This window comes from Zalophus californianus, chromosome 1 (assembly GCF_009762305.2).
Source record: "Zalophus californianus isolate mZalCal1 chromosome 1, mZalCal1.pri.v2, whole genome shotgun sequence".
NCBI lineage: Eukaryota > Metazoa > Chordata > Mammalia > Carnivora > Otariidae > Zalophus > Zalophus californianus.
This window is the reverse complement of record NC_045595.1, coordinates 15,056,755-15,082,975: the sequence shown is the minus strand read 5'-3', so window position 1 is coordinate 15,082,975 and position 26,221 is coordinate 15,056,755. Positions and strand designations below refer to the sequence as shown.

At 48.4% G+C, this 26,221-nt stretch overlaps 2 protein-coding genes across 3 annotated transcripts in view; both read right to left on the bottom strand.

Annotated features, from left to right (window-relative positions):
- EXOSC7 (exosome component 7) overlaps positions 1-26,221 on the bottom strand; it is a 35,898-nt gene that overhangs the window by 5,374 nt on the left and 4,303 nt on the right. Inside the window, exons 2-6 of one of the 2 annotated variants that reach the window (XM_027582837.2) lie at positions 19,605-19,706; positions 19,207-19,301; positions 18,399-18,554; positions 10,448-10,613; positions 4,991-5,061 (exon numbers count right to left, since the gene is read on the bottom strand). In XM_027582837.2, coding sequence (XP_027438638.1) covers positions 4,991-5,061; positions 10,448-10,613; positions 18,399-18,554; positions 19,207-19,301; positions 19,605-19,706 — 590 coding nt within the window. The remainder of the gene's footprint in view (positions 1-4,990; positions 5,062-10,447; positions 10,614-18,398; positions 18,555-19,206; positions 19,302-19,604; positions 19,707-26,221) is intronic. The other variant, XM_027582838.2, reaches the window with a different exon arrangement.
- LOC113916463 (COP9 signalosome complex subunit 9-like) lies at positions 12,523-12,949 on the bottom strand. Its single transcript, XM_035726828.1, has one exon. It carries the CDS (start codon positions 12,922-12,924, stop codon positions 12,754-12,756), a length of 171 nt encoding a protein of 56 aa, XP_035582721.1. The 5' UTR covers positions 12,925-12,949; the 3' UTR covers positions 12,523-12,753.

The following is a 26,221-nucleotide window of genomic DNA, read 5'->3' as shown; positions in this document are numbered from 1 at the left end:
GCAGAAATTCATTTGTTAATCAGAAACTTTTCTTTGACATTTGAAGCCTTTTTATCCAAGATATTCTGATTTTGGAAAATTATGTGTGCCTATGGAATACGCTATAATAAAATAATACCATATATTTGGATAATTCTCTAAAATTTACTGGGATACTTTCACGTTTATTATTTCATTGAAAAAAAAAAAGCAATGAAATAGAGTTGGACATTTTAATTGCCTGTTACTCAGTATGTTCCCCAAAAGTCAGAAAAAGACAAATAAAACTGTGGTCAATGTTGTACTCATTTCCCCATCCTTCGAGTTTAACGCACTATCTGACACAAGGAGGGACTCATTTATTGAATGAGGTTTAATTACTTGTTCAAGGTCACAGCACTAACGACCGCTGAAGCGAAGACTGGATGCAGGCCTTCCGGCCCCCACAGTCGCGTTGGCTTCGCATCACTGTTAGCGTAACAGCACCTGCCTACACGAGGGCAGAGAAACTAGAAAACCAGACAAGAATGTACGTGTGTTTGTATTTTCTCTGAAACCCACCAACCTTTCCACTTTCGACATGTTGGCAGGTAAACAGATGACAAAGATAAAGCATGGGAAGCCAAAGAAGGCAAGTGCTGAGAAGTCCCTGCCCGTGAATATTGTCAAGGCGTCCATCTGCTCCGTATTCAGATACACATTTGTCGAAATTAACATATTTAGACCCATATTAACTGAAGAACATGATCTGAACGGTATTAGAAAGTGCTGCTGAAGGCTGATGAGGAAGCCTGAGGGCAAAGAGAACATTAAGAGCTAAGGTTTCTTTACTCTGGAAAGAGCTATTTAAGCTAGTAGAGAAGCTCCCAAAGGGGGAAGGTCTTCAGTGTGGTCTAAAGGGATAAACCTGACCTGTGTAATTTCACTGGCCAGGGACTCAGAACACAAGCAGCACTTATTGTTTTTCATCTTGATTAAATGGATATTAGAAATGAAATGACCTTCCCATGTCAGGCTGATTGATATTCTATACTTTCAGAAGAACATAATCACCACTAGGCAGAATAAAACATTTTCCTCTGTACAATGTTTCAAAAAAAATATTTTTAAAAAAGATTTTATTTATTTATTTGACAGAGAGAGACAGCGAGAGAGGGAACACAAGCAGGGGGAGTGGAGAGGGAGAAGCAGGCTCCCCGCTGAGCAGAGAGCCCAATGCGGGGCTTGATCCCAGGACCCTGGGATCATGACCTGAGCCGAAGGCGGACGCTTAATGACTGAGCCACCCAGGTGCACCGAATGTTTCAAAATTTTAAAATATAAGAACTTCTGTTTGTCAAAAGACATCATTTAGGGGCTCAAGTAGCCAATAAACACATGAAAAGGTATTCAACTTAAATATTCATCAAGGAAATGCAAATTAAAACTACAATATGATACCAAGACACATGCCAGAACGGCAGATAGTAAAAAAAAACGACGACGAACTGGCAAAGGTGTGAAGCAACCCAGAACGCTTTACACCATGCTGGCGGGAGTGCCATCTAGTAAAAGCACTTTAGAAAACTGTTTTGCAGTATCTACTAAAACCAAACAGCCGTGCCTTAGATGATCCAAAATTTTCACCCATACCCAACAGAAGTGGGTAAATATGTGCAAGAAAAAGACAAAAATGTTCATGTTTGGAATAGCCCAAAGCTGGAAATTACCCAGATGCTCATCAACAGCAGAATGGATAAATAAACTGTGACAAGTCACACAAGGGGCCACCACGCAGCATAGAGCAAACAGTGACTACAGGCCACGATACAGACGTCTCGAAACGTAACGCTCAGTGAATGAAGCAGACACAAAAGAGAACACACTGTGTGATTTCACTTCTATCAAGTACAAAACTGGTCTACTGTTGTAGGACAACGGTTATCCTCAGTGGCTGAAGTGATCGCATGGGGTAGAGGGTGAGAGGGCTTCTGGGGACGGCTGGCAACATTCTGTTTCTTGAGCTGGGTGTGGGGAAACACATTTAACCCATAGAGTCCATCCATCCCCATCTGGGGTGGAGGAGCCAGGAAGGAAGAGGTGGTCCATTCAGCTACATAATGGAAACAGCGTTGATGCTTTGCCCTGTTCCTCTAACAAAAGCTCTCTATGATTCCATCCCTGCTGGCTGTCCCTACACAAGGGCCACATCCACAGCAGATGAGCTGCAGCTGGGGAATGTCTGCAGGAACCAAGAGGTCCTGCTCGGGTCTGCCCTGGCTCCAAGTCTCCATGTCAGGGGCATCCAAGGTGTAAGTACTTTTTTTTCCCCCAAGTGTAAGTATTAAGTAACATCCGATTTGAGCCAGTCAGGTAACCAGTTTGAATTTTGATTGGTATGTTAAAAAATAAGCCTGTGCAAACACACACACACACACACACACACACACACACACACACACACCCCTTCCCAAAACTCTGGCCACAATTTGATTGGTATGTTAAAAAATAAGCCTGTGCAAACACACACACACACACACACACACACCCCCCTTCCCAAAACTCTGGCCACAATTTGATTGGTATGTTAAAAAATAAGCCTGTGCAAACACACACACACACACACACACACACACACACACACACACACACACACCCCTTCCCAAAACTCTGGCCACAATTTGATTGGTATGTTAAAAAATAAGCCTGTGCAAACACACACACACACACACACACACACCCCCCTTCCCAAAACTCTGGCCACAATTTGATTGGTATGTTAAAAAATAAGCCTGTGCAAACACACACACACACACACACACACACACACACACACACACACACACACACACACACACACACACACACACACACACACACACACACACACACACACACACACACACACACACCCCTTCCCAAAACTCTGGCCACAATCTGGTTCAGCTGAAGGGCTAGAGAATGGCCTCTTTCCTTCTAGAGGACACAGACTCCACAAAAGGCAGGGCGCCTGGGTGGCACACACACACACACACACACACACACACACACACACACACACACACACACACCCCTTCCCAAAACTCTGGCCACAATCTGGTTCAGCTGAAGGGCTAGAGAATGGCCTCTTTCCTTCTAGAGGACACAGACTCCACAAAAGGCAGGGCGCCTGGGTGGCTCAGTAGGTTGGGCGTCTGCCTTCGGCTCAGGTAATGATCTCAGGGTCCTGGGATCAAGTCCTGCATGGGGCTCCCTACTCAGCCAGGAGCCTGCTTCTCCTTCTGCCTGCCGCTCCCCCTGCCTGGTGCTCTCTCACTCTCTCTAATAAATAGATAAGATCTTAAAAAAAAAAAAAAAAAAAGAGGTCTTTCCATGTACCAGAGGGACCTGATGCCTCACACAGTCCACATTCCTTGCTACCTGTAGGGCTATTCTTGTTCTGGGGACGAGACTTATGGCTATGCCCACGACAGGTGTCCTCTCCAACCTGAGCAGCTGGGCTTCACCAGGCTGATGTACAGTTTGCCCAACACTTCCCCCATAGCCAAACAGCCTCGTCTGGTTCTACTCTCTCTTTTTGCCCTGGTGCCCATGGAAACCAGCTGGCAGATGGGTAGTTATTTCTGAAGCTCAAGGTACAACAGATGGCGACTTCCCTTCTTCTCCAAGAGAGCCCCAGCACAGGCTGCTACAATGGCATTGGTCCTCGGGCCCCACCGTGGCCACCAGTGCCGGGCCCACCTCTTGACTGATCCCAGCCAGGAGTCTAGTGGCACAGCTCGGGCTGGGGCACTCGACAGCTTTCGTTCTCAGCAAATATTCCAACCTGCAACGTCTGACTGAAATTTATTGAACTTTTTGTTTTCTTCTGAATTACACAGGTAGTCTAAATTCACCATAGAAAATCTCTAACATACAAACGTTAAGTCGCCGATAAGAGGAGAACTGGAAAGAATCACAAAGCCCCTTTTGGGATCTATCTATCTATCTACCTTTCTACCTACCTACCTCCAGACGTATTCACAATACAAGAGTTACCAAAAGTAAAATACAACAAAACAAACGAGATGAGAGGACTGTGTGTAGTGCCTGGTTTTCTGTATTAACAAACCTCTAAAGAGGCTGCTGTGCAGACTGCAAGCCCCTGTGTTGGGACACTCAGGTTGTTCCCAATGTCCCACCATTACAAAGAAGCCGTGACGAACATCCTAGAATAATACCCCTGCTCATTTATCCAATTAATTCCTTAGCCTATATCCCTATAAGTCTCTAACCCTCATGTTTTATACCCCAGGATCCCCCGTTCCCTTAATGTAAGTTCTTATGGCATGAACATCCCCACCGACATGCTTCTTTTCTTTTCTTTTTTTTTCCCCACATGCTTATGCTTATTTTCAAATGTTGCAAACTTTCCTGCAAGAACCTGGTACGTGGAAGGGGTGGGGGAGGCTGTGTGATCAATCAGAGGGAATGCCAACTCCAAGAGGGCTTGGTGCTGTGGCCCTTGCTACACAGCTGGCTGGGAAGCTGAACCACAGTGGCAGAACCATTTCCTGCCCTTGGACCCAAGAGCAGGCTGCCATCCTGCTTTTAGAACATTCCTGTGTCCAATCAAGGAATATGTGAGCACCTACTATGTGCCAGGCATTGCTCGCAGTGCTGGGGATAGAGCAGAGTACACGACAGGCCAAATCCATGCTCCCGAGCAGCTGTATCCAGTTACAGTATTTGGACAGTTGTCCTGTGGTTGCTTTCCACTCTTTTTGCTCCTCTGTGGTTTTCTGGTATTTTTCTACGTGGGACGTGGTTACTTATGAAAATAACAACATAAAGAACAAATACAGAAATATATGCATATATTGAGTTTTACCTTGTGAAATCTGGAGCTTACCATGAAGAGCCACCGTGTTTAATGCTAAAGCCCCTTGTCACCCTCCCCTGTCAGCTTTGGTAGAAATGTCCCCAGTGTCCCATCACAAGTGTCTGCTCCAGCTCTGCGCAAGCCCCTGGGGCTGTTTCCAGGAAGACTCACCTGGTGTTGAAGAGGGCAGCTTTCACAGCAATGCAGATGGTGTCAAACAAATTCCCACCGCATTCCAGCAGCTAAGGGAGAGGCAGGGAGCGAGACGGGGAGAAAAAGCAACCGTCATTTCTGGCTCCAAGTACTATCCCAGTTAAAGGACACTGGTTCCCATGAAATGCTATTTACAAGATAAAGAGAAGAACGTGTGGATGCTCTCCTGGCTGACACCGGTGCGTTCACCCTCACTGCGAGAGGCACCTTGGAGGCTGTGCTGGCCTGGGCCCTGCAGGTGAGGTCACCGCTGGCCCTGGCTGTGGGGCCACCACTCAGCCTCTGGCTTGTGGTGGGTCTCCTCTACCTGGCCCCCCAGCCAGCTGGGTCTGCACTCGAGGAGGACATGATCACCTTTATTTTGTCCCAGTGGCTCCCGAGCGTGACTCTCCTCTGTGCTGACATAAACCCGGCCTCCAAACAGGTAAATCACGGTGGCCACCGATGCTGCAGCCACCACCAGGTTCAGGGTATTAGCATGGTGACCTCCTGTATGAAATCACCAATGTATAGCTGCTGCTCAGACATGGAACAGAAGCTCCACGCTGCGCATTCAGTGCCATAAGAACGAAGTTCTCGCCCAAGAGCAAAAGCATTGACTTCGCTTATGTGTGCTCATTCAGCCGGGAAGGTCAGAGCACAGGATTAAGTGGATGGCGCCACATCCTTCTGTCCTCATTTCAGTGATGCCCTCCTGGCCTGTGTTACTACCCGGCTTTGTAATTGCAGCTCACTGGCCTAGCAGAGGACTAGCTCTCCTCTGTGTGCTTCAGACCCAGACTGCCGCCCAGCAAAAAGCCCCAGCTGGACTCCTGAGTCAGACCCGTCTGCGAGGACTCCCGTCTTCACCAGTCAGCTGGGGGCTACTTCACTGTCTCACAGAGTTGTGACACAGGCTGAATGAGCTCATATTCGTAAAGGCCTTTGCAGTGTGTCCAGCACACAGTAAGCATTAGTTAAGTGCTTTTAGAGAATACTGGTTTGCGCCTTCATTTCCCCACTGCCGTCCTCCCAGACCGAGGGTGAGTGCTGCGCATCCTCCACGTGCATCACTGACAGCTGCGGTCTCTAACCCTGGCTGTGCATCACAACCACCTGGGGAGCTTATGCAACGTGCAGGGTGACATCATGGCGTGTGCGTTTTACTCCAGGCTTGAGGCGGTCCTGATGATTAGCCAGGGCTGAAGACCACTGTCTCCCACTCCGATATCCCACAGTGTCTGCCTCATGCAAAGAAGGTGCTAGTGAAATGCTGACATCTACTATAGCGGCTGTGGGGTCTCCCCACTGGAAGGGACCCTGGAGAGCACGTCACCCACCCTTCCTTGGCAGCTGGGGTCACAGAAGCCCTCCTGCTCGTGACACGGTGGCCTACCACAAACTCTGATTTTCAACATTCTGGCTTATCAGCAAGAGAGGAAATCAAGAAGGTAGAATGCTAAACCCGATCTGCTCAGGGGCCCCCCCAAAGGGCAGGTACCAGCCTGCCTGCCTTCCTCCCTGGGGTTCAAAGGATGAGCCCACTCCAGGCCTCAGGTCTGCTTGCTCGGGCTCCTCACAGTGCACCCCACAATGGGATAACCCAGGTCGGGCAGTGTGGGTCTGGATACTCTCCTCTGCCACTTGCTGGCCATGTGTCCTCTGAGTGTCAGGTTCCCCCTCAGTAAAGCAAAGCCCTGCTTCTCTATAGGATGACTGCAAGGATTAAATGAGATCACATCCTTACCATTCCTGGCACGTAACAGGGGCTCGAAGACCCTAGCTTCCTCTCCTGCTGCCAAGCAGGCACAGCCTAGTAAGAATCTTTCTGCTAAACACAGTGGTACGGCCAGGAGGCAGGGGACAGTAGGTGCGATATGGACACCCAAAGCTGCCCGAGCGGGTGTGTGAAAAGGTCCAGACAAGCTGGGAGAGAACAGGTGTGGGACGTCTAGCATTACAGAGAGTCTGGGCTGTGGTCCTGGAGCAGGACACGGGTGTCCGCCCTCTCCAGGGGGAATATCCCTCCTATAACAGAGGGGCGGAAGGAGCAGAACTGGAGAAAAGGAGGATACACACGGTCATAAACACACCTTTTCCTGTCAGGTGCACAGATTCTAGAATGTTCTTTTAGGGGAGCAGCACAACTTACTCTGTTGGCTTTCTTTTCATAAGGCAAACCTCCAAAACATACTGCTAGGAAGCACAAGGAGAACACGTCTCCCCCACAAAACACCTGCTCCCCCTGGACTTCCCCTCACCAACCTCTCAGACCCCTGCGCTCCGTGCCTCCTGGAGCCACACACACAACCAGCTGCCAGGTGCTGTGGTCACTCCCCCACTCTCTGTCCTCCCCACGCCCAGTGCCATGGACCATGGGCCAGTCCCTCATCACGACTCCCGGGGTTACCACAAGACAGCTTTGTGACCCATCTGTCCACCAAATGTTGCCTGCACGCTGTCATACCTAACAGGTATCCCACTTGGGAGTAAAAACCATGCCATTAAAGAAGCAAGAAGAGCAAAGAAGGGTGACATTTCCAGGAAGTTACATTTCTACTCTCGTAAGATAACCCAACTGAGGTAAAAAATAACACTGGAAATAGGAGGGTCATCTGACTGGAATAGTAAATGCACCTACAGTAAAAGCATGAAAACAGGGAAAGTTGCCCAGTGACTATCTGTTTGAAAGATGGGCTCTGCTTAAGGACTATCCAGACCAGTTGGTAAAAATAAACTGAGATTCACCCATCTTTTTAATTCCAGTGACAAGACTGGATTTCCACCATCTTGCTTCAAACATGGATTCAATGTATTCAGTATATTTTTAGATGTAAGATAAAAACTTACTCGCCAAACGAAAGCCGACCCCCTACCTTGCATGCACCAAGCACGTGCCCATCAAGGCTGAAAGCAAACACTGGCTTTCACAGAACTGGAACCCCTCCACAGACGTGAATTATGTGAATGACAAAAATGGATCTACTTCATTAATAATATAGTTTCAGAAACTGCTTTTCTAATTCATTAAAAACTTTTTTTAAAAAAAGATTTTATTTATTCATCTGAGAGAGACAGAGAGAGCACAAGCAGGGGGAGAAGCAGAGGGAGAGGGAGAAGCAAGCTCCCCGCTGAGCAGGGGGGCCTGACGCAGGACTTGATCCCAGGACCCTGGGATCATGACCTGAGCCGAAGGCAGATGCTTAACAGACGAGCCACCCAGGTGCCCCTCATTAAAAACTTTTCTGAGGGGGCACCTGGGTGGCTCAGTTGGTTAAACGTCTGCCTTCGGCTCAGGTCATGATCTCAGGGTCCTGGGATCGAGCCCCACATCAGGCTTCCTATTCAGGGGGGAGTCTGCTTCTCCCTCTCCCTCTCCCCCCTGCTCCTGCTCTCACTCACGTTCTCTCTCTCAAAAAACATAACCAAACAAAAAAAAAACTTTTCTGAGGATGACATTTCAAAAGCTCATGTCTTATTTCCAAAACAAATACAGCCTTGAGAAAAAATATTAGAGAAGAAATCCAAATGCAAAGAGTCTTAAAAGGGAAGGTCTGCAGATGACAGGGACGCAGTGCACCACTGAGACACCTGCTTACCACACATCCTCTGCCCATGGAGGGAGGGCGCTGGTTCTCAGTTGAGACAATCTCCCAGTAGTCTTCCGTTTTGCAAAAGCCTTTGCTGAGAGAACAGGCCTCTTGACTAATCCAAAAGTGCATCAGGACCCCTCCCTGGGACAGCCCCCTACAAAACCACAAGTGTGCACAAATATGGACAAGGAACAAAGCAGGATCACCCAAAGGACAAGTGCAATGCACCACAACACTCGTGTCTTCAGCTTTTTTGGGGGGAAGGAAAAGACAGAATGTTCTTCAGATACAGGGTGGAACCTTATAGTTCGCACCATGGGGCTGCAACTCCTCTTTCATAAGGTGGAAGCCTGCCTCTTATTCAGCAAGGACTGGAGTCTGCCCTTCCTTCCTCCTCAAAACCAGGAAAATTACCTGCTTGGTCGGAATTGCACTAAAAGGTACATCCCACTTACCGGAGATGAGGAAAGGCAAATGGACTTTGTAATTTCATTATTTCTACCCATTAGCATCAGCGTCCAGAACAACCCGAACCTGCCAGACAATGATCACCGCTGCTATCTTCTGGCTAGTTGTGCTCCATCCATTACCAAATTAATTTACAAGTACCCAGAAAGTCCTACTCTGTTTCATGCAGGACCAACACCTACAGACAGCCAGGCTGTTCCTCGTCAGGAGGTTCACTCTCAGGCCACAAAATCTGCTCTATCTTTAGATTCATGAACGAATTTGTTTGATCAACAGCTTAGCCTTGTGGCCTCAATCTGAAGTGGAAGATGTAGTCACTCATCTCAAGGTTCCAAAAACTTAACTAACAACAATAAAATAGACCCAACAAGAACCTCTCCCTACATGAACAAGCAAGTGGCAAAATGAGTGATGCCTGTATGAGCAGTTACTGTCCAGCACCCAGAAGCAGGCCGTGGAGCCTCGGGAAGACACCAGGCAGGATATGGGAGACTGGATGAGAGAGGCTCCCGGAGGAGCAGAATCAGAGGCAGGGCCTCAGGGTCCTCCTCTGGGAAGCGAGGGACACAAAGCAGGTGGGCTACAGGGTGCTTTCAAGGGAGGATGGCTTAGTGCGATCAAGAGCAAGCACTGGCCTTAAAGAGATGCGGCTTTGAGGCCCAACCCCACTCCTCACAAGCTGAGACCTCTTGGGCTGATTGCTGTACCTCTCCAAGCCTTAGTTCCCTCACCTGTAAATGGGGAAGACAGCAGTGTCTGCTTGCAAGAGCCCTAGGGCCTACATGAAAAGGTATATAAAAAGCTCACTCCCGGGGCACCTGGGTGGCACCCTACTCTTGGTTTTGGCTCAGGTTATGACCTCAGGGTCGTGAGATCAGGCCCCGCACTGGGCTCCATGCTAAGCACGGAGTGTGCCTCAGTTTCTCTCTCCTTCTCCCTCTGCCCCTCCATCCCCGTGTGCTCACTCTCTCTAATAAATAAATACATAAATCTTAAAAAAAAAAAAGCTCATCCTCATTCCACTTAGAACACGCCAACTTTTCTAACTTCTGCCCATCACCTCCGTCTGATACCATCTAGAGAGCATCTCTTGTTTTTTTTTCTCCTTCCCCGACAAGCCCAGTGGATAAGCTTAGGTGCTACCATGATAGGACTATGCTGTGATTTTTACTGTAGGATGGTATTCTGCGTGCTATGACACATGTGTTGTATTTAATTTCAAAAACTTATTACAGGACATCATGCTTTTTCCATCTAATCTCACCCTGGAAGTTGAAAGCATCCACTTGAAGAGGGAAAAAGCGCCGGCAGGAAAGTAGGCCAACTGGTCTCCAGCAGAGGCAGACGGTGGCCAGTACAGCAACGTGATACGTACCAGCACGTCCACATAGAGGATCCAACAATGCTCCCGGGGACTAATGCAGAGGGACTGGAGGTCGACGCTGCTCTTGTTGTTAAATATCCGGTAGAGGGTATTAGCAATCTCCGTGCCAAGGTCATCACCTCCTCGACCTTCAAATTCAGGGGTAGCATTGGCTGAACTACATGGAGAGGCAACAGAAAAGCTGAGTGAGTCTTTTCAAAAACAAAGAGCAAAGGCACAGGGCTTTGTTCCAGTTGCCCTGTGGAATGCTGGAAGGACCAGCTCTATAAGGAAAGTTGCTGCAGTGGGAAAGATGGCACCCGCCATGTTTCCAGCCTCCAGACATGGGTGCAGGGAGCCAGACTGGCACTGCGCCGTTTGTCAGTGCGCATCATGGGCGCCCCCCCACCCCCCACTTCTAACAGAAGCCATCTTTATCCAAAGAGAAACAAGAGAACAGTAGTAAAATGAACCTCGGCCAGTAATACTTAACTCTCTGGAGAGTGGAAAACGCCCCTCGAACAGGCCCAGGAAGCCAGGAGGCCTGGGGAGTCAAGCAGTCTGGTCACAGAGGGGTCACATTACGGACACCATCCTGGGTTTCTATGGCCTTAGAACACACCATGAAACTCTCAAAGCAGAAACCACAATGTAAGCACAGTAAGTGACCTTCCTGGAACGATTCAGAAGATCTGTATGAGAGTACGCCAGTTATGTCACAAAATTTAGCTTATCACTGTACTGAACAGCAGGAAAGGGAAAGGAGAAAGACTGGCGGCTGATTAAACATTAGATTATCCCTTTTACTTTATTTGCTATTTTTTCAGGAGAAAAACTTTTCCACTTTGGCCTCTTGAATCCTATGCCCAATTACCTCAATAAAGAAGGAACGGGCATCAACACTTGCTGCCCTAAGCATTACTCAAAAATATTTAATGGGAAATTTCTGAGGGTTTTGGCTTAATAAAAACAAACCCTCAAAACATCTGTGAGATAAGTAAACATTCCAGTAATCATTTTACTGGAATGAACAGAGTCCAGAAAGGTAAGACACCAGCTGTTTCATAATGCTCTCTACAAAATCACATCCTGAAGCTTTCTGGTCCACGCTCTCATCCATCTAGAAGATACCAGCTCCACGCTAGGCACTGGAGGGACAGCCTGAGCAAGGTGGATGAAGGCCCCAAGTCGGCAATTTCACAAAGTCAGGGGGAACTGCATGATAGGGAGCAAAGAGCAGGAGTGGGGCCGAGGAGGATGTCGACCAGTGCTGGGGGTCACAGGCGACCTCACACTGGAATGTGGGCAGAGGTCGGTCAGGCTGCAGACAGTCATGGGGATTCCAGGCAAAGCAAAACCCGTGTGAAGGCTCAAGGCTGTGCCCACCCCATCTGTGTAATGCTAAAAGAAATCTCAACTGATACATTTAAATATCCCTTTTGTCTAGTCCATTCTAATATAGGCGTAAGAATGACCCCTAAAATAATGAGAGTGCATCACTATTACAGTAACTTTGCTTCTCTAATTATACAGGCTTCCCTTATGGCTATGAGCCAGCAGAGCCCCAATTTAAAATCCCCAAGAGAAACTTCATCACTGCCATGGCAGCCTCGCTGTTCCCTCACTGCTTCGGCTGGACTCAGGCACTGAGCCATGAAAAGCAGCTCATTTACGGTGAAATAATCAAGTTCCCAAGGACCAACTTAATAACTTTGCACAGCCAGCAAAACAAAAACTGTTTCTAATTTACACACTAAGCAATCAATATTAAGATCCATCTTTTAAGTGTTTAAAAACACATCTATATAGATCTCAGTGGACAAATCCAGCCAGAGATGCTTACGCTTAAAATGTGTACTTTTTCCTGACTACAGTGGGCCACACCCTCCTGGGGGGTATTAACTGATTACTCAGGGACTGATGCATGTACTCTTTTACAGCCCTAAGGGATGGCTTACAGACCTTCCCAGGTCTAACTGGCTAAATTAATCTACCCACAAAACCACACCCCGCTGGGATTTTTTTGGACACTGAACTAATTTAAAGTGGGAATTTTTTCTATTCTGAAAGCTTTTTTTTCTTTTTCCTTTTTTTTTTTGATGGCATCGCTTTTTAATTGAAGGACAAAAGTTGGTCACATTCAGAGATAAGCGGGCCTCATGCAGATAGTTAAAACCATCCTTCTCTTTCTTGGTTAACCATCTCCTAATTTCAAGTAACATCCACGAGTTCTTTAGGACCATCTGAAATTGTCCTCTGAGGAACTCCGCCACACCACCTCATAACACACATGACCACACACACCGCTGGACGGCGTCTCAATGGATATCATCATCAAACAGATCTTCAAAATCATTAAAAAAGTCTGCATGAACTGCCTTCTCATTGGCTGCCAAGTCCATCAGGAGCCCCGTGCTGCCTCCTGCCTCGTCCAGGTCCACGTAGGGCCCGGCACCCTCAGGGAACATCTCGTCCACTGCCGGCTTCATCGCTTATTTTTCTTTAAACACATTATTCTTTATAGCTGGTAGCCAGGCAGAGAGGAAGGTTTAGAGGCTCATGAGACCATGGAAAACTCCTGCGTCTGGATGGTGCCCGGGGCCTGGAGCGACTCCGGGGAGGAGGCTGGAAAAATGTAAGGAAATTGTTGGGGCGGGGTTTGGGGGTGGGGGCATACTTCTGGTAATGTGAGAAAAGCCAGAGACCCTCTATTCTTTTTTTTTTTTAAGATTTTATTTATTTATTTGAGAGAGAGAGAAACAGCAAGAGAGGGAACACAAGCAGAGGGAGTGGGAGAGGGAGAAGCAGATTTCTGGCAGAGCAGGGAGCCCGATGCGGGGCTCGATCCCAGGTCCCTGGGATCACGACCTGAGCTGAAGGCAGACGCCCAACGACTGAGCCACCCAGGCGCCCCAAGAGACCCCCTATTCTAACAAAGGATGAAGAGTAGGGTTGGGGTAGAGAACGGGGGTTCCCTTATCACTAGGGGTGCTCCTAGCACAAGGACTCTTCTTGGTAGAGGTGGGACAGAGATGCAGACCCAGAAAAGGACCTCAGAGACCATGTCAGAGGACAAGGATGCCCACAGGGGTTGGCCAGGTAACTCCGTGCTCTGAACAAAGAGCTACCAGTGATCCGCAGGCAGTGATGGAGACTCTGACAGACTCCCTAGCCTGTCTAAAGGCATTTAACTCACCTTTGAAAACAAACTGTTAGTGAAACAAAAATCTCACAGGTGAGCTCTGACCTAAGGGAGAACCCGGAGAGACTTCAGATGGTCTGACCCTCTCATTTTACAAGGAGGAAAACTTGAATTTCTTTTGGAACCACTGGAAACCACTCTTAGCACTTCAGATGTACCAGCTCACTCGATTCTCACAACAACTCTATGAGCTAGGCACTATTTCCGACCCCATTTTAGAGAATACGGAGCTGAGTCCCAGAAAGGTTATAGAATTTGTCCAAGCTCACACAACTAGTGACTGGGGAGCTAGATTCCAACCCAGGCAGCCTGGCCCTTACCTGCTAGGCGGCACTGGATTCCTGCTCAATGTGTAGTTTGCCATGCCTGGCTTGTAGCCTAATGTGAGTCAAAGTAATGAATGGATGTTCTGGTCTTGGAACTTATTACTAGACCACAAATACTGGAGTCAAGGAATGCAGACCAAAGGAGTCCTAAATAAAAAGTTTCTCTATTAAGTGCAAAGTTTAAAAGAGAGAGAGCACGCATAGGCTGTTAATCCTGGCCCCCTGCTCAGAGGTATCACAACACATTCTTTCAGTAGCAGAGTATACATTTGGGGCTTGGGGCATAAAACCAAGTGCTTTCTGTGTCTATAATTGCCAAAACCAATTCAGATCCTTCATAAAGTATGACCCAGCCCCTCTTCCCCGGCTGCGGGGAAACTGCTTACTAAGCCAATAAACTAATAGAAACCCTGGGAATGCTGCCCCTCCCAGTTCTCCACCCCTCCTGACTCATCACCTCTACTCTGCTCCTCCTGCTTGGGCCATCTCTGGTTTAACTGGGGCAGGGTGAGATCAAGGCCATGTCTACCTGGGACAGGACTTCAGACACTAGGCCCATTGTTTCCCCTGGGATCAATCTAGCCTGCAAATCTATGGAGTCTTACAGCCAGGTCAGGCCAGGACCATGGCAGACAAAAGTGATTTAGAGGGTCTGTGGGGCAGGGCTAACTCTGGGCCTTACCTGTCTAGTGGTCAGTTGTCCAGCCCTGCAGCAGGCCCCAATTCCTCCCATTCCCCTGTGTGTACAGGTGCTCATTCCTGAACCTGCAGAAGCTTCCCCATGAGCGGGAAAGGGGAGGACAGGAGCACATTTTGAGCTTTTCATTGTATGTCCTTGACTGAAGTTTCTGGGAGAGTTACCAGCTCTGGAGACTTCCAACTATAGCTTCAACTGACTTCTGCAGGCTGCCTTTCCACTCTGTCCCCCGCCACCCCAGCCCATCAGGCACTCACAGTGACCCCCTTCAAGCAGCACTGAGCAGCGAGAAACAGAGATCAAGTGGCTCCATCCACCAATTCAGGGCTTAAAGCTTCTGGTTCAACATTAGCGATAAACATAAGTGATCACAACGAAAAGTAGTTAGGATCCCACAGGGAAGTGGCAAGTGTTGGGCACACTGAAATGGCTATAAATGAAAAATGTTCTCCTCAACTTCCCCCAGTGAAGAACCGAAGCCTCTCAGAGAGGCTAAGCCAAGCTTCTGATACCCCCATCAACATGGTGTCAGAGCTACGAAGAGACTAGATGGACCGCCACCTAGTGGTAGCCCAGGGTCACATACCAGCTCCCTAAATTCTTACCCTCCTCCGGGTTCAGATGGAAATCATCTTTTTCCAAAGTTTCAAAGTTCTGATTTAAAACAGCCTGTTCTCAAGTTACAACTAACACACCAAAGACATGAGACAGGAGTCAAGAGGTCCGAGTCTGCTCCCAGTTTTAGTGAGTGTGCTGCCAGGCATCTCCGGGGCAGTGCTCAGGAATCCCAAGTCTTTACTACTCCACGGAGATGGGGTCGGGGTCAGGGTCAGTGCAGTTGGGTACCCGCCCCAAAGGGCAGCATTCCCAAGACACAGAGGAAATTATGGGGGTGGGAGGCAATGTCTACCTCAGGTGCCACTATCATTCCAAAGAGACAAAACAAGTAGAATGAGGTAGCAGAAAAGCAGTTTTCTGAGACCTCTCCAATCACTGGAAATTTACATAATTAAACCCTGCAAATTGCTGGTAAGTCAAGCTGGGCTCAGACTGACAGCCCCGCCCCACCCCAAGCTGGGGAACACCTCTCCTTCAGCCTGTGGATGGATGAGGGTCTCGTGCTCTCCAGCAGAGGGGTCGGTGGGGAGCACCCTTTGTGCTGGGCACAGCCACAGATGTCCAGAAGCCGTTCCTATTTGCTGGATGGGAACAATGGGAACAAGGGGTTTGTTTATGTGATTATGAGCTGCTCTCTGAAGACCCAGATGAGGGTCTGATAAAGGTGGCAGTTGCAGGTGCCTGGTAAATCAACATCTCCCTTGTTTGCAGGAACACAAGGTTTTGTGACTGACTCTCTCATGGTGATTCTACCTGCTAGACTGATCACATTAACTGAGCCACGTGAAGACACTAAAGTGTGCCACCCTGCGATTATCCATCTTGAAAGAGAATCAGAACTCCCTGGGAACTGGAGCTACTGGGCCTGTTGAGGGTCTCCTGAGACCTCCAAAGGGAGAAAGGAGAGGAGCAGGCAGCCCTGTGTGGTCGGGGGGAGAGGCTACTCCTAGAAGCCGGACCTTGGGAAGAGGAAGGTCCGAGCGTCCTCCCACCCTGGTGCCACCCTCCCTTTACAGCTGGGACAAGAAAGGGACAAGAGCAGCAGGCTAACCTGGAGTCACGTTCAGACACGGAGCCACAATGAAGGGTGTCCCCTATGCCAAGCATCTGAGGGCAACACCTTCCCTTTGGTGTGGATGGGTTGACTGCGGTCTGCCGCAGATGAAGGAGGTAGAAGATGACAGAGAGGTGAAAAAGAAAAGCAAATTACAGTGCTTCACACATGGTGCCTGTTTATTGCATTGAATTAGGCAGATCAAGGCCGGGAGAGGTATTTTTCTTCCACCAAGAGCAAAGGGATAAGCTGGAGGCTTGAACAAGGTCACCGAGCCTTAAAGGATGGGCCAGTCCCACTGGATAACTCAGGCTGGTGAGAGCAGCCAGGTCCAACCAGGAGAGGAGACTGCCTGGGGCTAGGGGGGGGTCTCACAGGGCAGGGTGCAAGAATGGGCTGGAAGGAAAACTGGCCAGAAAGCTGAAGGCAGACACGTTCTCAGAACTCTGAGCACAATATCCCTGGAAAGCTGGCTTCTGCGGGCTGCATGGAGTAGAACAAGCAAAGACCCAGACCAGGGGAAGTCTGAGCTGACACGACTTCTGCAGAATTCACTTACCCTCTCTCAACACTGGTCATCTCTCTCATAGCAATGTTGTGAGGACCAGCTTCTTTTTATTTTATTTTATTTATTTATTTGTGGGGGGAGAGGTAGAGAGAATCTTAAGCTGGCTCCACGCCCACTGTGGAGCCCAACACGTCACTCAATCCCACGACCCTGAGATCATGACTTGAGCTGAAATCAAGCGTAGACGCTCAACCAACTGAGCCACCCAGGCGCCCCAAGAACCAAGCTTTGAGTCTGAAAGAAGACCAGAAGACTCTAACTCACCATATAAACTGTGGGTTAGCATCTATGCCGAAAAGGTGCACATAGCAGGCCCAAGGCTGCTATCTTTGGAAGGGACTGCTTGCAAGGTGGGCCCTCATTTGCCATCTGGGAACGTGACAATAAGAGCGTTCCCAGTCAACAGTGAACTATGGTCCACTGTGCCTGGACTATTTGTACAAATAATATGGTAAGGTGACTATATGCTTTCCTTCTTGGAGTCCGGAATTTTGGTACGTGTTAAGCAGAGGGTGCCCATGGGACCAGCCCCGATAAAAATCTTGGGTGCCAAGTCTTTAATGAGCTTTCTTGGGCAGAATCATCACACACATGTTGCTGCATTTCCATTGCTATAACAAATCTCAGCCAAGAGTACAACTATATGAGTCCTGTGGGTCCTTCCAGAAAATCTCCAAATATGGGGGTGGTCTTGGGGACTCTAATACAGAATCGGTATTATATACCTGCACCTAGCATGAGCTAATAGAGATCCTTACCACCTCAAGAAAGCCTGCTGTCACCACCTAATTAGAAGTGAAGTTATAGACAGAAGATGGGACTGGGCGAGCAACAGAGTAAAGAGCCCAGAGCCCAAGGAAGGGGAGGCAGTGGGGGGGGGGGGCACTTCCTGAAAGCCTGCTGGGAGCCAATCACTGTGCTGGTGCTCACTCTGTCATCCTCATTTCCTTTCTTCATTATCACAACAGTATCATTATCGCTATTTTTTAGATAGAGAAATTCAGGCACAGAGAGACTGAGTAACCAGCCTGAGGTCACAGAGCTGGCCAGAGAAGGCTAGCTGGCTGCAGAAAGTGCCGAGTCCCGGCTCTTCCCAGCACCCATGATGCCTGCCTTGCTGCCACTCCCTCCATCAGGCTGTTTGGCTGGCCCTCGTCCTTTCTCTGCCAAGCAAGTCATGAGAAGTTTTCTGCAAAACTAGAGCAGGAAAGGGGCGCCTGGGTGGCTCAGTCGTTAAGCGTCTTTGGCTCAGGTCGTGATCCCGGGGTCCTGGGATCGAGCCCCGTATCAGGCTCCCTGCTCCGCGAGAAGCCTGCTTCTCCCTCTCCCACTCCCCCTGCTTGTGTTCCCTCTCTCGCTGTGTCTCTCTCTGTCAAATAAATAAATAAAATCTTTAAAAAAAAAAAAAAAACTAGAGCAGGAAGAGAAACAGGGCATTTTAGACCAAATGACCCTTATTATCTACGTTTGATATTTTTCAAAGCATCGCAAAACCCACCATTTCATTTGACTCTTAGAACCATCATGTGCCGGGCTGCCTGGCGATGCCCTCCTCTCTCCGACAGGGACAGTGAGGCCCAGCACTGACCGCGTGACTAGGACAAGGGCAGGACTCAAGCCAAGGCCTTCTTCCACATATCCCAGTGCCAGGCACCTAGGAGGAACACAGGAAATACCTGCTGCCTGCAGGAATGATGACTAAATACAAAATAAAAGTGGGCTCAACAGGAAACCAGAGGTCTAGTCTCTGAATCTTCTTTTAAATCGTTTTTCTTTAGGGCGCCTGGGTGGCTCAGTTGGCTAAGTATCTGTTGATTTCAGCTCAGGCCACACTCAGGGGGGAGCTGCTTGAAGATTCTCTCTCTCTCCCTCTCCCTTTGCCCCTCCTGCCCAGCTCGCACACACACGTGCTCTCTCTCTCAAATAAATAAATATATCTTTTAAAAAATATAAATCATTTGTCTTTAAAAACATATGTATAAGGGATGCCTGGATGGCGTAGGCGTCCGACTCTTGGTCTCAGCTCAGGTCTTGATCTCGGGGTTGTAAGTTCCAGCACCGCATTGAGCACCACACCCAGCACGGAGCCTACTTAAAAAAAAAAGACGGTGGTACACCTGGGTGGCTTGGTCAGTTGAGCGTCTGCCTTTGGCTCAGGTCATGATCCCAGGGTCCTGGGATCGAGTCCCTCATTGGGCTCCTTGCTCAGTAGGGAGCCTGCTTCTCCCTCTGCCTCCAGCTCCCTCTGCTTGTGCTCTCTCTCTAACAAATAAATAAAATCTTACCAAAAAATGCATAGTACTGACCAGTCAACGAAGAACTCCAAGTAACCTTCATTTGGTTTCTCCAGCTTCGGTGTCCCCATTTCTGCTTTCACTCCCACCAAGATGTCTGTGTGACCCTGAGGACATATGCAAGAAGGGTCCTCACTCAGGGCAGGTAGCCAGATACCCAACCACCAACCTCCTCTCCCAAACTATGACCCCAGGGGACTCTTTTAGGAGCCCTGCAAAGGAACTTGGGAAGTGGCCCTTTGAAAAAGTAAGGGGTCCTTCAGATCTAGACAGATGCTCTCCCAGAGTCTGCCTTGGGTCTTGGATTCCCTGGAAAGATATGCACTCCCAAAGCCCAGAGGGGCCTGTGGCTGGCTCCCTAGGGCCTGCCCATCCTCCCCCTGGGCACAGACTGTGGTCACAGTACTCACCAGCTTGACCCTGGCAGACCCACTGGTGTTAGACACCACATCGGTTTCCACTTCGACATATCGGTAGTCCTCACAGCCACGGCCATCCACACGGAGGTCTTCCTAAGGGCAACAACCACAACTCTAATACAAGCACCACCAAACCACCAACAGACTTCTAAACTCGTTCACGCCATTTCCCCCAAGGAACTAGGCAGTACAGCGTCCCTGCTCTCTTAGCGAATCACCCAGAATTCTGTCCTCGTAGCGAGGAACGATATTACTATTTTACGTGTGAGGGAATGAAGGCTCAGAGAAGTAAAGCGATGTATCCCAGGTCCCACGGCTGGTGAGAGCGAAGCTGGGTTTCCACCCAGGCCTGACCAAGAGCAAAGTCCATACTACATCCCACTACCCCAAACAGGCACACGAACAGACAAAATCTGAACGAGAGACAAAATAAGCTGCCTCTTCCCAAATCGGCAATTCCCAAATTGCGCCAGGAAGTGTGTTGTCAGAGCTACAACTGTCTCAGCTGTGGCCCCCTTGCCCCCCTAAACTCAACAAAATCCACTCTGTGGACAGCCAAAGATACCCAGCTCTTCTCTTCTAAACCAGGCATTCTCAAGAATAGGGACAGAACACTTCAGCCCAAGGGCCACCTGCCTCTGTGAAACGTTTTACTTTACTGGAACACAGCCACGCCTGCTCCTGGAGGCAGTCTGTGGCTTTCAAGCTACAATGGCAGAGTTGAGTGGTTGTGATGGAGATCTTCTAACCTACGAGGCCCAAGTCTTCACTGTCCAGCCCTTTACAGGAAAAGTTTGCCGACCCTTGCTGCAGAAGATGGATTTCAGAATGGTCTACGTACTGCTACCCCTTATCCCCGTGTATTTACTTCTTCTGTTATTTACTTCTATCAATATAATTCATGGATATCTGTTTTATGCTGCGGCTGTAATCCAATACTGTCATCACTTATGCTGTTGCTCAAAGTGTTCCAGATTTGGCCACTGGGGGTTCCTCTGGGTTGGTTCCTGCATTCTTTCAACATGCCCATGATCTTTTTTGAACACATCTTTACTTCTGACAAGACAAGATGTTCCAGCCTCTAGTATTTCTCCCTGCCCCAGCCATGGGATCAGTCCTTTCTCCGAGGTGTCCTGGTTCCTTTCACTGAAGAACGGTGCTTTAAAAACCAGGATCTGGTTGCTAAGTAAGTTCATTGCTACTGGGGTATCATTGCTTCCAGAACTTCTTCGCAGACAGAGCTAGATAACATATATGTTCGCTAACCCACACAGCTGTATTTATTTCTGAGTCTATCTACATAACTATTAAAAGGCCACGTGTTCACAGTGATAGTTGGTTCTAACCTTCCCGCTTGTCTTATTTGTAAATTCTTTCTCAGAAAGTGAGAAACCTGGCTCCCATTATCCACAATATATTTATGTATTTGTTAAATCTTGAGAAACAAATTTACTAATGGAGAATAGTATTTGTGTAGAGTTCTTTTCCTCTTTAGCCTTACACTGCCCACCCAGAATCCTGTTTTCCAGTTGTCTTCCTCACCCTTCAGTGTGGCTCTGCTATTCCCCTGCACCTGTGAGGTTCATCTGTAACTGTTTGTGCTCCAACGTGGGTCCCTCACATCCTGGCTACTTTAAAATTACTCATTAATTTTTGGGGTATGTGGACTATCACCATGACTCTAGGAGTCAAAGTTTTCAGAAAAGCTGTGCTCAGGGAAAGGCCACTCTCCCCTCAGCCCTACTTTCTAGCTCTTTCCCATCCACCCCAGGCAGTCTGTTTAATTGCTGGTTCATCGTCCCTGTATTTCCTTTGCACAAATGAGCAAATACATGAATATTTTTTATAATCCTTTCTTTCGTATATGAAGAGTAACACACTATAGATACTGTTTTATACTTTGCTTCTCTCTTTTTTTTGTAAACACTTACTAATACATATGCAGGCAATCACTACACATCAGCTCATGGAAATCTTCCTCATTCTTTGTAAACATCTTTTTTTTTTTTTGAAAGCACTCTTCTTTCAGAAAAAGACTCATTAGCTTCATCAGATTCTCAAAAGGGTTAATGCTCCTCAAAATACTTAAAAACACTGTCCTAAAATACGTAAATGTCACAAATTTACCTTTAAACTGCCTCGCCTAACTCCATATATGACTGACATTTTTATTTGGAGACACTGAAATCCAGTAAAGCACTGCATTCACCCAGCTCTGACCTTCTACCCTGTTTCTACTCTTTCTGTATCCCACTCCTGTTAATGCAGAGAAAATAAACATCACAAGTCCGTTTGAAGTCCCTTTGCAGCTCGTCCACTCCCCAGGCCATCCCCTCCCTGGAGGTAGTCCCCATCTTGAGTCTGGGGAGACCTGTACTTAAAAAGCAAAAGAATTTCAAGTCTAGGCAATGAACCTCCAGGGAGGAACTCCATAAAGTGATCCCTCTTCACTGGAGGATCCCAAAACAAGGTAACTGTCTCTTGACAACCCCACCCACAGAACAGGAAAGGCTTCCTAGGTCGATCTCTGATGCCCCATCCCCCAGGTGTGCCCTGTGAGGAAAGTGAGAACAGGGCCCAGAAGCATCAGTTAAGAAGACTCCTGCCTGAGTTGCAGGTCGGGTGCAAGTGTGAGCAATCACTAGGAGTATTAGTCAGGGGCTCCTGGCCTGGTTCTGCCATAACTAGCTGCTTGACCTAGGACGGGATGCTCGAGACTAGTTTCCTCCTTTGTACAAAGATGGACATTGAATTAGTAGGCCTCAATGGTGCTTCTCTAATTCTACAGATCTATAAATTAAAACAGCCACAATAATTTGCAAAAACTAATAGTAGCTATTCTCTAATGTGCATTTACTATATTTGGGATAACGTGCTAGGAACGCTACACAGTTGACACATTTAACTCTCACAATAACCCTATAAGATAGCTTTTTCTCATTCCATTTTACAAATGAGGAAAGAGGTTGAAAGATGCTAAATGTCTGGCCCAGGTCACATGGCCAATAAGGAGCACTTGAACTCCAAGCCAGGGCTCTTAACCCACAATTCCACATGGTCCCCTGCATCCTAAAGGGTCTCTTCCCTGGGCCACAGGAGACAGCACAGGCCTCCCTCAAAGAGTGAACTGCTGGCTCTACCAGTTGGTCCTAATGATGCAAAAAACAACTCTGAACGCAGGGAGGCCACAAGGTGACAGGGCTTCTAACTGCGGCTTTAAAATACCACTTCTCTGGAAAGATCTAGTCACTACCCTTTGTAGCGACAACGCCTTGTTCCAGGATGGGGCTGGGAGGGGGTCAGAAAACCAGGCCTTACCAGGTACTGTCTTTCTAGCCTTTAAACTACTCTGCTCCCTGGGGAAGGATCACTGGGAAAGGCTCAGGTGACAAGTAAGAAACAAACAAAAAGCTACACATTTTCCTTTCCAAGGATGCACAGAGTATATATATATTTTTCATAGAAAAAAAAAGCACCCAAGAGAATAGGAGAAAAACCAAAAAAACAAATTAGTCCACGAATCACTGCACTCAGGACTTTTTTCTTTTTTAATCCAGCTTTCCTCATAAAAGGCTTAAAAATTACCCAAACCTGCTTGGTCTGGCTCAGAGCCAGACACCCTACCAAAATGTTTATTCACCAGTAGTACTCAGAAGAAAGGAATTAATTCATGTGTGACCATTTAAACAGGGGCTGCCCTGCAGTGAAAGCTCCATCCAAAAACCCAACACAGATGTCAACAAGTGCTGGGCACCACCATGGAGTGGAGGACAGGGTTGTCCTTCTTGATAGAGGGGGCTGGGACAGCGCCCAGTGACTTTCCAGTTGTTTCTCACCCAATCACAACACCCCTGCTAGTTGGGTGTGGTGTGGTAGAGTCACCTCCAACCCATATATATATATATATATTTTTTTTTTTTTTTTCTTAAAGATTTATTTACTTGAGAGCAAGGGAGAGAAAAAGAGCATGTTCGGGAGAGGGGCAGAGGAAGTGGGAGAGAGAATCCCAAGCAGATTTCCCACCGAGCACGGAGCCTGATGTTAGGCTCCATCCCACAACCCCGAGATCACAACTTGAGCCAAAACCAAGAGTTGGACGCTCAACCAATGGTCACCCAGGCTATATTTTAAATCTCTCCTGTCACATACCAGCTTTGTGACCTTGCGCAAGTTAGCTCCTCAACAGCTTGGAGTCCGTCTCTTTGTCTGGAAAGCAGGAATCACCCCAACCTCACAGAATTATAGGAGAACCCAAAAGCCAGGAATCATTTAGGGGACCCTCAGCACAGTGTAGCACACTGAAGTGCCCCCTGCACAGTTCCCTTCTCCTGCTTCTGGGGCGGGTAGTAGCTCACCAAATCCTCGACAACAGCCCTGCAGGGAGCTTATGGATGAGGTAGGTCACTGAGGCACCCGTTTCACTGCCTGTGGCAGAGTGGAAGGACAAGGGACTCCACCCAGAGCCACTTTCCTCAGACTCAAGTAACCCAGTCCTATCACTCACTAAAGGAAGCTGACAGGTCAGCTCTACTAACCTAACACGCTTGGAAGAATTTAGACTGTGGCCTTGGCAGTGAGGTTAACCCCCCATTACCTTGCTCTGACCTGTCCAGCACCTTGGACCTGCTACAGAATGGAGACTAGAATGCTTCTCCCACTAGAATGCAACCCCACTTAGGAGAAGGACCACATCAGATCCAGCTCTGCAGGCAGTGGCCCAAGGCACAGCAGGCAAAACCAGATGTCGATCCTCGTTCACCTTCCAAGCGCACTGAGTAGTCTGCAGTTCCTTTCAAGGATGTGATTCCGTTCGCTTCACAAAGTGCCTGGGTGCAGGCTTTTTGTGCCCAGGGCCCGTAAATGGGAAGGGCACAGGGCTCAAAACCAAGAGTCCTGGGGGCTGGCTCTAGCTCTGCATGGCCGGGTTGAGCAGCTGAATACTGACTGCTCAGTTTTACAGCTAAAGACCCCAGTCTCAGCCTTGTTCCCCCTCTTTTGCACTGTTCCGCCAACGATGCCTACAATGAAAGCTAGAGCCACAGAAAAGAAACTAAAACCATCGGCTGAGCTACACCTCCCTTCAACTGCCAGGAAAAATTCTGTAAGATGGCTTTGACAAGGCCCTAAGAGGAATGCCTCTTGGAGGGGCTAATCCATCGCTAGGGCCTGGTCTGAACCTATGAAGGCCAGTCTAATGTCCGGGTCATGGCCACGGCACCAGTAAGCAGACCTCTGAGAAGCCTACCATGCCTCCCACTCCACGGAGACCACAGAACAGAGTCACTGTCCGCCCCCAAGAGCCGGAGCCAGTGGTAGGGGCTTGACCCCAAGCATACAATCCAGAGAGTAACCAGCTCCCCTGGCACGAAACTGACTCTCTCCTTAGAATCTGATCTCTGACCTGAGAAATACTTGAGAAGAAGGGAGTTAAAGAGGAACTGACAGGTCAGGTACAGAGGGAGGCTGAAGAGGCCACCCAGAAGAAAGGCCGGGGCTGGGGGGGTCGGGCAGTGACAGATTTTACCATGATGAAGGGAAGCTGGACAGCAAGTGCTGCAGAGAAGAGATATACTTCAGGAGAGAGAAGTGGAGGTGTCACCACAGACATAAAGACAAGCAGACTGTCACAGGGACCACAGGATCCACGGTGGAGCCCATGAGATGCAATGCCCTGGAGCTGCCTCAAGACTTTCTAGCCCTTGCCACAAATCGGCTTTTTCTCAAGATAATTTAATAATCTCTAGCCCTCAACAGCCCCAGGCTGAAACCCTGGTGCGGTCACTGTGAAGGTTGGGAATACAGTGTGCATGGTTCAGCACAAAGCCATAAGTCTGATGGAAAAAACAAGGTTGGGGGCGCCTGGGTGGCTCCGTCGGTTAAGCAGCTGCCCTCAGCTCAGGTCATAATTCCAGGGTCCTGGGATCGAGCCCCGCATCGGGCTCCCTGCTCGACGGGGAGCCTGCTTCTCCCTCTCCCTCTGCCTGCCTCTCTGCCTACTTGTTCTCTCTCTGTATCTCTCTGCCAAATAAATAAATAAAATCTTTTTTAAAAATTTAAAAAAAAATATCAGATTAAAAAAAAAAAGAAAAAACAAGGTTGAAAAGGAGCCAACATCTCTTCAGGGTTGACCACATGCCAGGTACTCTATATTTCCCCATCTCATTATTCCTCACAACCCCATTCTGCCCTCCAGATGGATACAGTCTCATTTTATCAGAGGGAGCTAGCTCTGAAACTCAGGTAAAATCGCTCTCACTGTAAAGGGCGCAGCTGGGAAAGAAGCCCTGCCCATTCGGGCTCCCAGGTCCTCCTGCGAACAAACACAGCAGGAGACCACGTGACCTCAGGCAGGCAGGAGCAGAGACTCCACAGCAGACTCAGCTGGACCAGGCCGGTGGTCTGCCCGTAGATGTCTGCTGCCGGCATCAAAGTCTCCCAACACTTTATGAAAATATCCAACTTCCAGGCTCCAGCCCCAAAGGTACAGAGTCAGAAGGTCCGGGTAAAGCCTGGGAATCTGCACTTTGCGGGTAAATAAAAGGTACTTCAAGACTTCAGAAATCACTGGGCTGAGATGGAGGTTAGCTGTGTCTCCTCCTGAAGAAAAC